Here is a 15,864-nt window from a genome sequence, read left to right as displayed (position 1 = left end):
AGTTTTCTTGGGAGTGGAGTCAACACAGGAAAATACATATTATGAGGTTCAGTTTTGTGCTAAGGGAACCATAAATCTTAAACTGTATTCACAACTTAGTACCAAAATTCTGCCATGGTCTTCAATAATAATTCATGAATTAATTACATACCTCAAATGGAACATAGTCTCCTAAAAGGATAGTGACATTATTAATACAGTACTTTATACCAAATGACTATAATAGCGCAACAATGGCTATCATTTTCATACTTACCTTGTGCCACAGAGTTTTCTAAGGACTGTCTGTGTACTAAATCATTTAATGTTTCCTAAAACCCTGTAAGGTAGGTACTTTCACTACTCTATTTTCATATAAGGAAACTGATCTTATTCTAGTTAATACATTTTTAATACTCTTTGACTGCATTAAATATTCTTCCAGAAGACCATCAAAAACATGTAACATTCTGACAACCATGGACACAAATAATATTAATTATTTTATCTCTTTATTTACTTATGGGGTCTCTAAGGTGTCAGAGTATTCAAGGTATTAAATTTCTGGATGCTGACAAATGTTGTCATAGAATACCAACTAATATCAAGTTACTATAAAGTACTCTAGATGGTTTAGTGGTGTCATTTGGCACATATTTTACATGTATAGTAAAAGAGTATTTTCTTCCTTAGGGTGGATTTAGAGAAGATGAAGAAGTTAGTGAGGAAGAGCCTGATGATGATGAAGATGATATTGAAAACATCCTCGAAGAAGAGTTTCCAAAAGATGAAGAAGAAATGAGCGAGGAAGATGAAGAACAGGAAATTGATGCAATTGACCGCCTGAGAAGTGAACTGGGAGAAAAATTTGAAACAGAAATGAGTAATTTACAAATGATACAGGTTCTGACTTTTCCTTCATTGTTTCATAATGCAAAAAGTAGCATTTGAGAATGAAACAAAATCAATTTGGTTTACGCCTTATTTTTTTTTATAACATTTCAAAAGAAGTATTTATTTTAGGGCTGTTTTCCCTTGTGTCAGTTAAGAATTCCCATTTAAGAATATGAAAACAAGTCCATAAACCAAGAGCAACATGAAGCTTTACAGGATCAAATTAAATTTAGCTGTCAACACACAGCTAAATTTTGGAAGCTGAAAAAATATTTGTTTCCTCCCAGAATGAGTAACCATCAGGGTCTATGTGCTATGAGTAAATACCACCACAATGCTCATTACCTGTGACAACTGGTCTTTTGCCCACTAAACATGAGATTTTATGATTTTTCTCATCAGGATGAATTTGAGAAGTTTTTAATACCAATGATTCATATTAATGGAGCTCGGAAAATCCACATTGTACAATATATATTGCATACAAAACTGAAGCCATTGGTGGAAAATCGTGAGAGCATTTTTGAGAAATGTTATCCAATATCCACACAGCTTGCCCAGAAAATGCTTACCTTTACCTACAAGTATATAAGTTCATTTGGTTATTGGGACCCTGTAAAGGTAATTTTAGCAAAAACATTCGAAAGCCATGTTTTTTTCTTTCTTTTTTTTAAAAAAAAATGTGTAATATTCTTAACTTATTACAAAAATACTTGGGAGTTTCAAATGAAACTATTAACCTTTCTCTTTTTTATTATCAAATGTGTAACATAGAACAGGCACCCCTCCCCACCCTGAGTTTCTTCTTATCCGTAGCCATGAACTTCACTCTAGCTCAATAATGATGATGCTGACAATAATGTTGACCTGTGGCAACTGTCCTGGTATAGCACTCAGGGAGAAATAATGTTACCATACTAGTTTACACCTACTCTGTCAAGTCCAGGAATGGCTGATCTGATGGCCATCTGATGCTGTAAAAAGATATTTAAACCTAACTTGAATTAATTACGTAATCCTCATTCTCATCAATATGAAGATATAGGACTACTCTTCCCACTCCATTCCATACTCAGATTAGGCTGCCTTTCATAGAGATTTTTCCCTTTCATGACTGATGTTAATGTTTATGTGTGAAGGATTTCATCTGTACCAAATATGGGGAAGAGAACCTAATGGAATTTGCCTTGCCAGCATACTCCAAAAGATAATAACCCAGGAACCCACTTGTATTAGTCTGCTCTGGCTGCCATGACAAATCACCACAGACAGGACGTCTTAAATGACAAAACTGTATTTTCTCACAATTCTGGAGGCTGAAAATTCAACATCAAGGTGTTGATAGGCGTGGTTTCCTTGAAGTCTTTCTGCTTGGCTTGCAGATGGCTGCCTTCTCAGTATCCACACATGGAGCTTCCTTGATTTGTGTTCCTGGTGTCTCTTTCCCTTCTAAAAGGACATTAGTTTTATCGGATTAGGGCCCTATCCTTGTGACCTCACTTAAACTTAATTGCCTCAACATATGAATTATAGGGGAGAGGGGACAATTAAATCCATAGCACCACTTAGGAATGGATCTGCACCCCTTGGCAGAAACAGTCAATATATACTAAAAATAATATAAAGGAAGTAGAACTATAATTTCATTAACTGATAGAAAATATTTCATTGATTGTATACAGGTATAAAATAATTTATACTTTTTACAGTTATTTTATATTAATATCTGATTATAGTTTTCTTAGTCCATAACAAAGATTCTTTCTTTTTATCTTTTTTTTTTTTTGTAGTTCAAGGGGGGTGAACCCAGGGGTGCTCTACCACTAAGTTACATTCCCTGGGCCTTTTATTTTTTATTATGCAGTAAGGGCTTGTTAAATGGTCAAGGCTGGCCTCCAACTTGAGAGTTGTTGGGATTACAGATGTGTACCCCCACAATTGCTCACATCTTATTTTACAAATTTTTTAATGTATTTGGAAGAAATGCTGTGTAAATTAATGCTAAGGTCTTACAAATTCAATTGTTTTGCAGTTATATGAAGGAGAAATATTCAAGCCAGTTGAAAATGCAGAGAATCCACTTTATCCTGTAATCCATCGTCAGTATATTTACTTTTTATCTAGTAAGGAAACTAAAGATAAATTCATGAAGAACCCAATCAAATATATACGCCAGCCCAAACCTAAGCTTACTGTGCCTATTAGGATTGTAATTGTGGGGCCTCCAAAATCTGGGAAAACTACAGGTGAGCTTGTATATATATATCTTTGTTTTCCTCAAGCATGAAAAAATCTCCTGAAACACAGTGCCAGCATACTCCAAAAGATAGTAACCCAGGAATCCACTTGACTCAGAAACCATCAAAATTGACTCAGAAAGAGATTTAAAAAAAAAAAACTAAATAGATCAATAACCATCAGAAAAGTATGTTAGCTTTCTGTTTCTGTAACAAAATACCTGAGATAATCAATTTATAGAGAAGAAAGTTTTATTCTGGCTCACAGTTTTGAAGGCTTCAGTCTATGGCCAGCGGGCCCCCATTGTTTTTGAGCCTATATTGAGGCAGCACCGCATGTCAGGGAGTGTTTAGCAGAGCAATACTGCTCACCTGATGGCTAGGTCACAAAAAATAGAAAGGAAGAGACCAAGGTCACACAACCCTGTTCGAAGATACGCTTTCCAACACCTAAAACCACCACAAAGCCCTACCTCTCTCCTCAGTGTCATGGGCTGGGGACCAAGCCTTCAACATTGGGCCTTTTTGGCATACAAACTCAACTTACAGCAAGAAGGCAGTCAGAACTATAACCTGACTTAAAAACAGCTAGGACCAAATGGCTTAGAGAAAAATCATATCAATCTGTAGTTTAAAAAATGCAAATTCATTATCTTAATCATTGCTAAAAAGCTGCATTTCTATTGTGTTTGAATTTTGTATAATTTTGAACTGTAGCTTTTGTTGTTTGTTGTTTCTGTTTTAAGGCAGTAAGTCCAAAAACTAATTGGTTGTACTGTTTCCAAATGACATGGCAAAAATATGAACAGTAGCCACAATGAGAATAGAATAGAACGTACAGATATAGGACATATTTCAAAGAAAAAAGTTACAAGGTCTCAGAGGCTGACTGAAGAGGAGAAACAGGTCAAAAATTAATTTGTCACCATGAATAGTAACAGATAGTTATGTGTTCCAGCTTTTCAAATGAAAAGTTCACTTGCCCATTTAAACTTCTTAATACAACAAGGGTCATATTCTTAAAATTCATAAAGATAATGGGTTTTCCCAAGGACAGAAAAACTTTGACATCCAAAATAAAATCCCACATCCAGAGCAAACGTCGTAACTCCATTTTGCTGAAATGGAGGTTAATTTGTGAATAAGATGTCAATTTTTAAAGCTTAATTATTTTTAGAACTTTAAAAAAATAGGTCTGGTACCAGCATTTGTGGTGAAACTGAGATTGCTCTATGGCTCTCACAGGGGCTTTCCTTTTGGGTGGCCCTGATAGTTGATTTGTTCAGCTATTCCATCAGATGAGTAGAATGGACATTAGAATTTCAATATCCATTCCATCTACCCAATAAAATTGTTGAAAATATCCAATAGGGCTACAGAAGGAAAAAACAAAAACTGCCTCATAAGCCATAAGTCACTATAAAAATGTCAGGTGTACCATTACAATTTTTAAAAAATTATTTCCTAGAGGATTAACTGAGACCTAGTTGTATAAGATATGCTATCCTGATTGTAACATGGAATACGGTGATGGGCAGATAGGAGAATGGTACCAACCAGTGAATCAGGAGTATTACATTGTTATTTTGGACATGGTCCCAAATATTAAGAATATACATAGGAATTATTGCAGTGCTCTCAAAAATTTTGCTACTTCATGCAGCTAGAAGAAGATGGGTTTGGTTATGGAAAATCCTCCAAGACACATGGACTCGTTAATCAACTTCATCAGTCACAAACCTGAATAACTTATCTTTGACAATTATTATTTCAGTAAAATGTGGCAATTTTAATTTTCAGATTTTCTTTGAGGAGTATGAAGATTAGTTGGGTATTGATATCATTAACCGGAGTCTGAAAGTAAGGTTAACTGATAAATGTGTGAAGTGAAATAAGTTTAATATTTCATATTTTTCAGTGGCCAAAAAACTCGCAAGTGATTATGGCTTAAAACATTTGTCAATAGGAGATGCTTTGCGTACTATATTGAACAATCATGCAGAAACAGAGCTGGGATTGATGTTAAATTGGCATCTCCATAAAGGAATGGTAGCACCTGATGAACTGGCCATCCAAGCCTTAGACCTTGCTCTGATGGACAGTGTGTGCAATACTTCAGGGTAAGAAAGTAGGATGGGAGGAAGGGCCATCAAGAAATTGCTCACTAGCAGTTTAAAAGCACTTATCTTAAAGAGAGTTTAAAGCTATCATATAGGTTACAATGTACTTCTTAAACTTGGAGCAATAATATAGTTACATATTTTAAATTCCCTCAAAGTGAGACTCAACTTGAATGTTCACTTGCTAGATTAGCAGGCAGGCCACTTCATCCCTGCAGAACCTTCGAGTTGTACAAAGGCCTCCAGGCTTACACAGTCCACAGAGGAGACCCATGTGACTTCTACACCCCAAAAGTGCTTCTCACTGCCCCATGGAATTTTGGAAGTGCAGCCTTCCCTGTCTCAGATGGTGCTGATTCCGAGACAAGGTTAAAGATGAATTTGATGCCATAAATAGTAAAGGATAGTTTCATGTTCCAGCTCTTCAGATGAAGAATTTGTTTGTTCACTTAAACTTCTTAATGTGACATGTCATAATCTAAATGTTTATAAAGATAATGGGTTTTCCCAAGGACAACAGAACTTTGACATCCAAAATAAAATCCTACATCCAGAGCAAAGGTAACCTCCATTTTGCTGAAATGTTGGTTAATTTCTGAACAAGATGTCAAATTTTCAAAGCTTAATTATTTTTAGTTCTGTCTGACCCGCTGCCTACCCAGGCAGCAGTGTGCCTCACTTAATGCTGTGTCTGGACAAGAGAGCTACGTGCTTAGCTGTGTGTTTAGTTTACTCTCCTGTGCTGGCCCACTTTCCTCCAGCATAGTCACTGCCACACCCAGGGAGTAAAAACTCTACTCCAGAAGCCTAAGGCCCCGTCCTTGAGCCTAGGTCACTGACCTGGTTATTGTGTGTTCTAAGCCTCTTGGCCCTTCCTTGCCAATGGTCCTGGTCAAGACTTTGAACAGTTCTGATTTCAGTTATGGGGGAGCATATTCTGGAGTGCCACACTTTTCTCCCAGAGCACACCCTTTGGGATAAGAAGGAACAGGTCCAGTTGAGTTACCTCCTCCCTTTTGTTCAGCTTTGCATAGAAGGGACTTTGGTAAGGGCAACTCTGGTTGAGTCACAAAGGTTTTATTTCACCTCAATCCCAGGACAAAGGCTGCTCATTCACCCTGGATTTCCCTAATCCTGAAGGTCACTCAGGTGGCCTTCATAGGACAAAGAAGTCGAGATATTCTCTAAAAACAAAAAGCAACCTTTTCTCTCATAGTAGCCCAGTCTTGTTCATTTACATGCTGTTTACCATGACGCCTAGACTTTCTAGACTTTCTCTTGAAAGCTCTGGGGGAGCACATTCTGTGACTAAGGCTAGATAGGCCCTGACAGATGACAGAGCTGCCTAACTTAGAAAGTCACTCCTCACATAATTTATGGACAGTTTTATTCCTCTCAGTTTGATAATGAAAATCATTCCATTATCTCAAGACTGTTGGACTAACAAATTCCCTTCAGCCTTTCTGTTCAGAGGCACGCATGATGAATCCTGACGGAATGATTCCTACCCAGATATCATCAGGCTCCTCTTACCAACTCTGCATCTCCCTTTCTGTATCACAGCCTCCTCACAGAATAACCACACAAAAAAAGTGTCTCTCTCCTCCCAGAACATCTATTTACTGAGCATCTAATATATGCCAGGTTCTATTCTAGTACATACCTGCTCTTTTAAAAGGTTGAATATCATTTCCTCTGTTTTACTAAAAACTGAAGCTCAGAGAGCTTAAACCAGGTTTCAAATCTGGGTCTGTCTATGTTCTTTCTGCTGCTCATGCTTACACTAATAGCACAACTGGAGCACTGTGTTTAAAATATTCTGTTTTCTCTTAAATTCTGCCAAAACCTAGTTCTGCAATGCTAAGTGTCTGCATACAGACCTCTTTCCTACCTCTGCCTTCCCAGCTGTGTCCCTGTGTGTACTGCCCACCTCCTGGCTCCTGGGCTGACTGAGGTTTAGGGTATAGAAATGAAGAAGATAAAGCACAAGAGGATAAACTGGCTCCCTTGTCTGTCTAAACTGGGGAGCTATCAGAGTTCATCACTCCCAAATACGTGTATTTTAAGTTTGAGACTAAGTATCCAAAATACTTATTTTCTCATTTTTGACTCATTCGAATGCCTTTTAAATTCTGAATGTATTTCACAAGTTGATCTGTTGTTTTAAACATAGACACTTATAAATGCAAATTCTGATATCACCTTCACCCATTCCTATTACTAAATTATACCATATTATTTCTATGTTGCTTAAGAAAGCTAAAATTTCATCCTCCATATATTCCTTTCCCCTCTCTGCTTCATCCAGTCAATGAGTACATTGTATATATTTCTGCTTATCATCTCAAATTAAACCACTTCTTTCTCTCTCCTATGCTAACATTCTGGTCTAAGACATTATTGTCAAATACCTAGATAAACTGAGTTACATAAGGAAAAGCCTAGGGTCAGTCCTGAAAAGATGGACTTGTTCTGGAAGGCAGCACAAGAAAAAAGAAATGCAGAATTTTTATTTTCATGTTTCTCTGTGTTAAGCGTTGTCATCGATGGGTACCCTGTAACTGCATATCAGATGAATCTCTTGGAAACCAACTCCATCATTCCCATGATCATCTTTGAGTTGGATGTGCCTTCCAAGGAGATCTTCAAAAGATTGTTCCTGGAAAAAAAAAGTGAACAAAAGTAATGTACATGATTTAAAAACAATGACAAAGAAATGAATTTTAGTCACTGAGAGGAAAAAAGTTATGTTTTTAACAGCTTTTTCCATTCCTTCTCTGTTTCTCTATTAGTTTGCCTTATCCATTGCACAACAGTGCTCAGATTATAGCTATCAAGAATGCAAAGTACCGTAAAAATATTGGTGAGATTAGGCAATATTATCAAGAACAGCATCAGAACTGGTATGTGATTGATGGACTTCACAGTAAGTGGTGGGTGTGGAATGAAGTCACTAAGAAAATTTACATGATAAACAAACACATGCAGACATACCTGGAAAGAATACGAGAAGGTAAGAAAATATTTTAAAATGTAAAATAAAGTATGAATATAAAGTTTAAACATATCTGACCCATATTACCACAATTTATTAAATTTGAACATTTGTCCCAACAATCCTAAGCAGTATTTTAAGTATATAGTACTATTCAATTGTTGTGGTGCTATGGTCTGAGATTTTATGTCCTTCAGAAATTCATATGTTGAAATTCAATCCCCAATGCAATAGATTTAGGAGGTGGGGACTTTAAGAAGGGATTAGGTCATGAGGTCTCTAGGTCTCTGTCCTCATGAATGGGATTACTGCCCTTATTATGAAGGCTTGAGGGAAACTCTTTACCCCTTCTTCTATGTGAGGATGCAGCAAGAAAGTGCCAGATGCCAAGTCTTCTGGCACCTTGATCTTGAACTTCCCCACCTGGAACTATGAGCAATAAATTCCTGTTGTTTATCAGTTATCCAGTCTAAGGCATTTGGTAAGTGGCCCAAGTGGACTAAAATATGTGGGGATATCTATTTTTTTTTTCTAAAAAATGACTGCTGCTACTCAAACTATCACTTGTTAATTTATTTTTTCTTCTTACTTGACACATAATAATAATATTTGGGGGGTACAGTGTGATAATCAGTACAGGTACACATGTGTAATGGTCAAATGGGATCATTTAGATTTCAGCCCTTTTTTAGTTAGCTTTTGCATCACTGTAACCGAAGCACTGAACAAGAACAACTTACAGGAGGAAAAGTTTATTTGGGGCTCATGGTGTCAGAGGCCTCAGTCCATAGATGACTGACTCCATTACTCTGGGCCAAAGTGAGGCAGCACATGATGAGGGAAGAGCCCAGCAGAGGAAAACTCTCTACTCAGGTCAGGGTCAGGGTCAGGAAAGAGAGAGACAGAGAGAAGGGGCCTCAAGAAGAACAACCCTTCCAGGGAAGGTCCCCAGTGACCCACCTCCTCCAGCTGCACCGCACTTGCCCACAGTTACCACCCAGTCAGTCCATTCAGACCACATGGACTGGTCAGGTCACAGGTCTCATAATTCAATCATGTTACCTCTGAATATTTCTGCATTAACAGGAGCTTGGGGGAACACCTCACACCTAAACCATAACACATCTCCTTATCATTTCTCTGTGTTTGATGCCTTCAAACTCCTCTCTTCCAGTTCTTCATAAATTATGTTAAGTTGTAAACGTAAGTCACCCTGCTATGCTGTAGAACACTACAGCTTATTCCTCCACTCTAACTCTATTTTGGTACCCTCTGTCTCCCTTACATCCTCCTCTTCCTAGCCTCTAGTAATCACTGTTCTATTCTTCTTTTCTAAGATTAATATGTGATATTTATCTTTACATGTCTGGCTTATTTCACTTGACATAGTGTCCTCTAGCTCCATAATTTTGCTGCAAATGACAGGATTTCATCCTTTTTTAAAAATATTTTTTATTTTATTTTTAGAGAATTTTAATATTTATTTTTTTTAGTTTTCGGCGGACACAACATCTTTGTTTGTATGTGGTGCTGAGGATAGAACCTGGACTGCACGCATGCCAGGCGAGCACGCTACCGCTTGAGCCACATCCCCAGCCCGGATTTCATCCTTTTTAATGAATAAAAGGACTACTTTAAAATATATTGGCATCAAATTCACTCATTTAACTAAGATGTATAAAAAAACAATTTAATTTTCTGTAACATCTCATATTGCTTTGGAGTCCCTGCTCTAATGGAAGAAAACTCTTAAACTTATTCATTAAAGGACCTTAGACTCTTTCTTTTTTCTTTTTTTAATTTTTTTATTAGTTGCTCAAAACAAGACTCTTTCTTTCTAAAACATCCTCTTTAGGGTAAACCCAATCCCTTTTGGATATATGTTTCTTCTCTTCCCTAGGGTGGCATCTGGACACAATGAGAAATTAGTGTCAGTAATATCATGTCAACAACCTATTTGCATTTCCTGAACTCTATCCCATAGAAATTTTTTAAATATATAGCAAATATATATATATATTTATATATACACACATACATTTACATATATATACCCATACACACACATTCCAGTTTTTACACACATAAATAATTATGTAGGCTTATATAAATATTATTGATAATATATAGTTTATAATAGCTAAAAACTAAAACAGAACACTTATCAATAGATAAATAGTTAAGTAAACTATATGTATATTTATATAGTGAAGTACTGTGTATCAATTCAAAAAATTAGGTAAATCATATAAACCAATATAGAAAGATATCAAAGACCATGACTAACTAATAAAAACAAGTTGCAGAATAATATTTTAGGGCACAGTGACATAAGCACACTAGATGCAAAAATATGCATATATGCAAATATATAGAAAAAAGACTAAAAGGATATAAAACTAACAATGATTACCTCTCAGGAAGGGTGTTAGTTTGAGATGTTGGAGGTATGAATAGTAACTTTGACTTTTTACTTTATCATTTGGAATTTTTAAATGTGTGGTATTTTTGTATAGTGCTGTGTAATTGAAATTATTTTATTTTTTAAAAAAATCTTTGTTTCATATGAAAATATATAATAATAATAATAATAGTTAATGTATTAATAATAGGGAAAGCTGCCCTCATCAACAAGTTGTGTATCACACCTCAAGAACTGATTTCTCGCCTGGGAGAATTTGGACAGTTCTGCCCTGTCAGCCTGGCAGAATCATATGAATTATGTGACTGCTCTGTAACTGACTCCTTGGAATTTGCAGCAGAGTTCAGAGGTCACTATTATAAAATGAGTTCCCAGGAAAAACTAAATGTAAGTTTTTTTTCCTAAATCCAAATACTTACCAAGGATAGAAAGTACCTTATCTTGGAATTCATCAAAGAGCAAGGGGTGGCCACTCCTGGAAACCCCCAGAAACTTGGGACCAGAAGCCCCATTATTGGAATCTGTGTCTCTGAAACCAGTGATCAGTCCTGAGAGCAAATCTCAGGACATATTTTGAAATAGCAGAAGCCCTGGGGCAGTGATGGGCCCTTGGCCTTAGCCAGCTATCAGATAGGGAGAGCAGATGATTAGCCTCACCAATATAGAGGGTGCTGAGCATAGAGGGCTCAACTCATAGGTGGGCATCCAGGAGATTCATCTCCAAAGGCTGCAAAGTAAAGAAAAGAGTCAATAGAGGCTTGGTGCGGTGGTACACACCTGTGCTCCCAGCAACTAAGGAGGATTGCAAGTTTGAGGCCAACCCCAGCAACTTAGCAAGACTCTAAGAAAATTGATGAGATCCTGTCTCAAAATAGAAAATAAAAAGGACTGGGGATATAGCTCAGTGCAAAAGTGAGCCTGGGTTAACTCCCAAGGACCAAAAAAAGTCAATAGAAATGAAACAACAGGTGACATATGTCTACTATGTACTACTATGTACTGTACTTTTAAAAAAGTGTATGTGGTTCTTTGTTTTGTTTTTGTTTTAGCAGTACTGGGATCAAACCCAGGGCCTCATGTATGCTTGAAGAATACTTACCACTGAGCTATGTTCCCAACCCTTAAAATTTTTTCTGTACTCCCACATACTTCATACAGTTTTCCTTCAGTAGAGATTGGTTCCAGTACACCTCCAAACAAAGATACAAAAATCCATGAAAGTCAAGTCCCTTATACAAAATGGCATAGTATTGCATATAACCTACACACACCTTCCCATATGCTTTATGTCATCTCTAGATTATTCATAATACCTAATACAATGTAAATGCCACATAACTAGTTGTTGTTCTGTTTTGTTTAGAGAATAATGACAGGGAAAGTCTGTACATGTTCACTATAGAACCAATGTTTCTTTCCTGAGTATTTTTTATCCCTGGTTGGTTGAACCCAAGGATTTAGGCCCGGCTGATAGAGAGGACCAGCTGTTTATGTCCATGGATATGGAAGGTCAACTGTACTTCTGGGTGTGTTTTTTGTTTGTTTTTATAGCACTGGAGATTGAGGTCAGGCATGCTCTATCACCAAACTACATCCCCACCCTTTTTTAGTTTTTATTGGGGGATAAGTTGCCCAGACTGGTCTCCACCTTGTGATCTCCTGCCTCAGCCTCTCAAGTAGCCAGGATTATAGGCACGTGCCACCATGCCTGACTGTACTTTTGTTTAATGGAACAAAATGAGGTTTTGTTCTGGAATTATAATATCCATAATTTGATGATATAAAATGGTTGGTAGTTGAAGGCAATAATGAAAACTGATCAGATGTCTCTGAACATTTTATTTTCCTCTGAAGAAGTAGAATTATTGTTATTTCTTTGTTGAGATATTCATTTCTTTCCTCTTTTTAAATAGTATTCCCAAAACTTAAAAAGTAGAAGTGACATTAGAGATCATGTATCTGGCCTACCCTGTCCATTTTACAGAGTAACTGACTCTAGAGAAGTTAATTCACCTTCCGAAGGGCATTACTCAACTAGTTAATTACACTGCAGGACAGGAAGACCGGCCAGCAGGTGATTCACACTGCCTGTCACATAGTTGAAGCTCAACAATTCATTTTTATATGAATGAATGAGGTGAGGAGAGACATGATCATTTGGGAGATTACCATATGGAACTTCCTACTGGAAAAGTTATTATAGTGTGGAGAACAACTCTCAGGTGATTTGAAGGGCACAACATTGCAACTGAAAAGAACAGGACAGCCTCCATGGATTTTTTACAGGTATACTGTAGCTGTTTTAAATGGTCTTGCTTCTGTAATCCTTTTTTAATAGAAATTTTTGGAGAACCCAGAATTGTACGTGACTCCCTTGGCACCTCATCCACTCCCACCTGCTGACAGGATTCCCAAAAGGCTGACGCTGTCAGAGCTGAAGAGTCGATTCCCCAAGTGTGCAGAACTCCAGGGCTACTGTCCGGTGACCTATCAGGATGGAAAACAAAGGCAAGTTCTCACCCTCAGAGAAGTATAGAAAGATGCCCCTATTCAGAATGAGTACTTCTTAGCAATCTTAAAGTTTTGATCAAAAAATCAGGCTGGTGCCGTGTCGCACGCCTGTAATCCCAGTGGCTCAGGAGGCTGAGGCAGGAGGATCATGAGTTCAAAGCCAGCCTCTGCAAAAACGAGGCACTAAGCAACTCAATGAGACCCTGTCTCTAAATTAAAAAACAAATTAGGGCTGGGAATGTGGCTCAGTGGCTGAGTGCCCCTAAATTCAATCCCCAGAATGGCTGCTACTTTTTAATTGGGAAAATGTTCTGTTTCTTCTTTGGGATGCATAAGTAGAAAAAGAAAACATTGACATTTTGTTTACACAGAAGGGTGTTTTTTATTTTGCTTTGGTTTTGATCTTTCAGATATGAAGCCCTCGTACCTGGTAATATTAATTATGCTGTAGAATACCGTGATCGTATATATATTTGTGAGAGTAAAGAAAAACTTGATAAATTCCTGAGGTGAGATTATTTACTAAGTCATAAATATTCACTGAATATTTTCTGTGTTCCATGCACCGTGCTGGGAAATGGAGGAGTAGAGAACAAGAACTAACCTTGCTGTCCCAAATCCTGAGGCTTCTGGTAAAATAGACTTCAAGTACCTGATAACAACAGCCTGTGATGGGGCCCAAGGGTGGGAAGCACCTGGAGTTCTGGGATCGAAACAGGAAGCCCAAAGGCACAACTGAATTGTTTAAATGAGGACTGAGAATGGGCTAGATAAAGGGACAAAAGGACAAGTTCCAAGCAGAGGGACCTACAACCAATCTGGCCCTGGGGATCAGGCAACTGCAGAAATTCAGCATGGCTGCATGTGATGTGGAGAGGGAGAGAGACAGAAGTAAGGCTGGAGGAGGTGAGCAGAGCCAGAGTGCAGAGGGTAAATAAAACCACCATACAGCTCTTGGACTTGACCCTAAGGAGAGTATAAATATACTGTCTGGTATTAAGGTAGGTCAGTGTTAGAATCAGATTTGTTCCAGAGGGAGACCACTATGGAGTGTTGAGTTTGTGTTAGAGGCAGGAATACCAGTTAGGAGGCCGATAGTGTAGTCCTGTCCAAAATACTATGATATAGCCTCAGCAGGCTTGGGACCACACTCTGCTAAACACCCACATAGCAGTGTCAGAAGAATTTACATGGGAGACTGAAAAAGAAGAACCCCATAAAAAGAACCGCAGAGAGATGAAAGGAGAGCAGGATAGGAGGTGGAGGGAAAGACAGAAAGTCTGTGGGAGGGAATGGCCAACAGGTTTAAATGCTGCTGGGAGGTCAAGTTATAAAAGGACTGAAATGCCTGTGAGATTCTGGTCATCCCAGGCCACTGGTGATCTTGGGAATAATGTTGATTAGAGTGAGATGAGGAGTGGAGTGGAAGAGAGATGAGAGGATTAGGACCTCCTGTAGTTCAGAGATTACAAACACAGATGTCCTCAGCAGACAGGAGGAAAAGGAGCAAAGGGAAGCCGGTTGCTTATGAAAGAGGACAAGTGGCAAGTGGTGGGAAGGGCAGAAAACTGGACCCCACAGCCCCTGGCTAAAGGGGACAGCAGTTGCTCATGTACTACCAGATAGTTCTTGTTTCCACAGAAGTTGGAAATGAATTTTCTTTAAACTTTATGATTATTAAACATTCATGACTGCTTCGAATTTTTAAATAAAATGCCATGTAGATCCCATCACTTCTGTAGCTAGAACTCTTTTAGTTTGTGATCTCTAGGAAGACTCATTGTTTCAACCGTAGTAAGAAAATAGCTGTTGGTGCTGGGAGCAGTATAAAGGACTGAAGGAGTGAAGCTGGATTTTCTTTAATAAAGAAATTATGAGTGTATTTAAATGCAGATATATGGGAATTCAATAAAGAAGGAGAGAGAAACTGCCATAGTAAGATACATGGGGGGAGAGGATGCAGTGGGGAACCAAGTGTGGCCAGGGACTGGTCTTAGATAGGAGGTCTGCCAGGAAAGAGGACCATATGTGTGGCTTTGCTTGAGCAGCCGATGGAGGATGGCTTCCATCCAGATGGCTTCCTTCCTGTATATCACATGGCATCTGCCTGAGGGATAGAAGGAGGTACTTAGGAAATCAAACTAGAGGAGAATAAAGAAAGTTTTATATAGTTGCTGCGAAAAATAAGACAAGGTGAACAGGGCTGGGATCCCAAATGAAGTATACATCTATATTTCTGAATGTGCAGAATGAATATATTTATGAGCATCCATTTAATGAATTTTGTGTTTTTAGGTTTCCACTGAAATACTGGGATCAGAAGCTTCCACACAAACTACCTCCATTAAAGGAACCAATAAACCTTACTAGTCTCCCTTTGCCTGGCTATCTGGAACAGGTTTTGTTACATGATTTTTCTGTGATACACATTAGAAAAATACAATGGTCTATTCTTTTCAATTTTTATTTTGGGAGCATTGAAGTTCAAGACAGAGTTTTATTAATTTAAGTTAAAAATCCACTATTAATGTACTTAAGGGTAAAATGTGTGAAAAGCCCCTACTTCCACAGCCAATTCCTAAATATCTGCACTAGAGTGAAGAAAGAGTAGATCATATAAATTTACTTAAATTTGACTTATAGTTGTTTGGTTTCTTTTTCCTTATTTCTTTCTTTCTTTTTTTTTTTTTTTTTTTTTTTTTTTTT

The 15,864-nt window shown here is 37.7% G+C and overlaps 1 protein-coding gene across 1 annotated transcript in view; it reads left to right on the top strand.

Annotated features, from left to right (window-relative positions):
• Positions 1 to 15,864, top strand: part of Ak9 (adenylate kinase 9) — a 127,348-nt gene that overhangs the window by 109,211 nt on the left and 2,273 nt on the right. Inside the window, exons 30-39 of the mRNA XM_048787325.1 lie at positions 673 to 882; positions 1,276 to 1,494; positions 2,906 to 3,119; positions 5,029 to 5,230; positions 7,766 to 7,912; positions 8,023 to 8,243; positions 10,838 to 11,034; positions 12,986 to 13,155; positions 13,569 to 13,667; positions 15,454 to 15,556. Coding sequence (XP_048643282.1) covers positions 673 to 882; positions 1,276 to 1,494; positions 2,906 to 3,119; positions 5,029 to 5,230; positions 7,766 to 7,912; positions 8,023 to 8,243; positions 10,838 to 11,034; positions 12,986 to 13,155; positions 13,569 to 13,667; positions 15,454 to 15,556 — 1,782 coding nt within the window. The remainder of the gene's footprint in view (positions 1 to 672; positions 883 to 1,275; positions 1,495 to 2,905; positions 3,120 to 5,028; positions 5,231 to 7,765; positions 7,913 to 8,022; positions 8,244 to 10,837; positions 11,035 to 12,985; positions 13,156 to 13,568; positions 13,668 to 15,453; positions 15,557 to 15,864) is intronic.

This window comes from Marmota marmota, unplaced genomic scaffold, assembly GCF_001458135.2.
Source record: "Marmota marmota marmota unplaced genomic scaffold, marMar, whole genome shotgun sequence".
NCBI classification, from domain to species: Eukaryota; Metazoa; Chordata; class Mammalia; order Rodentia; family Sciuridae; genus Marmota; species Marmota marmota.
The sequence above is the reverse complement of the archived record's forward strand: the minus strand, read 5'-3'. Positions and strand labels throughout refer to the sequence as shown.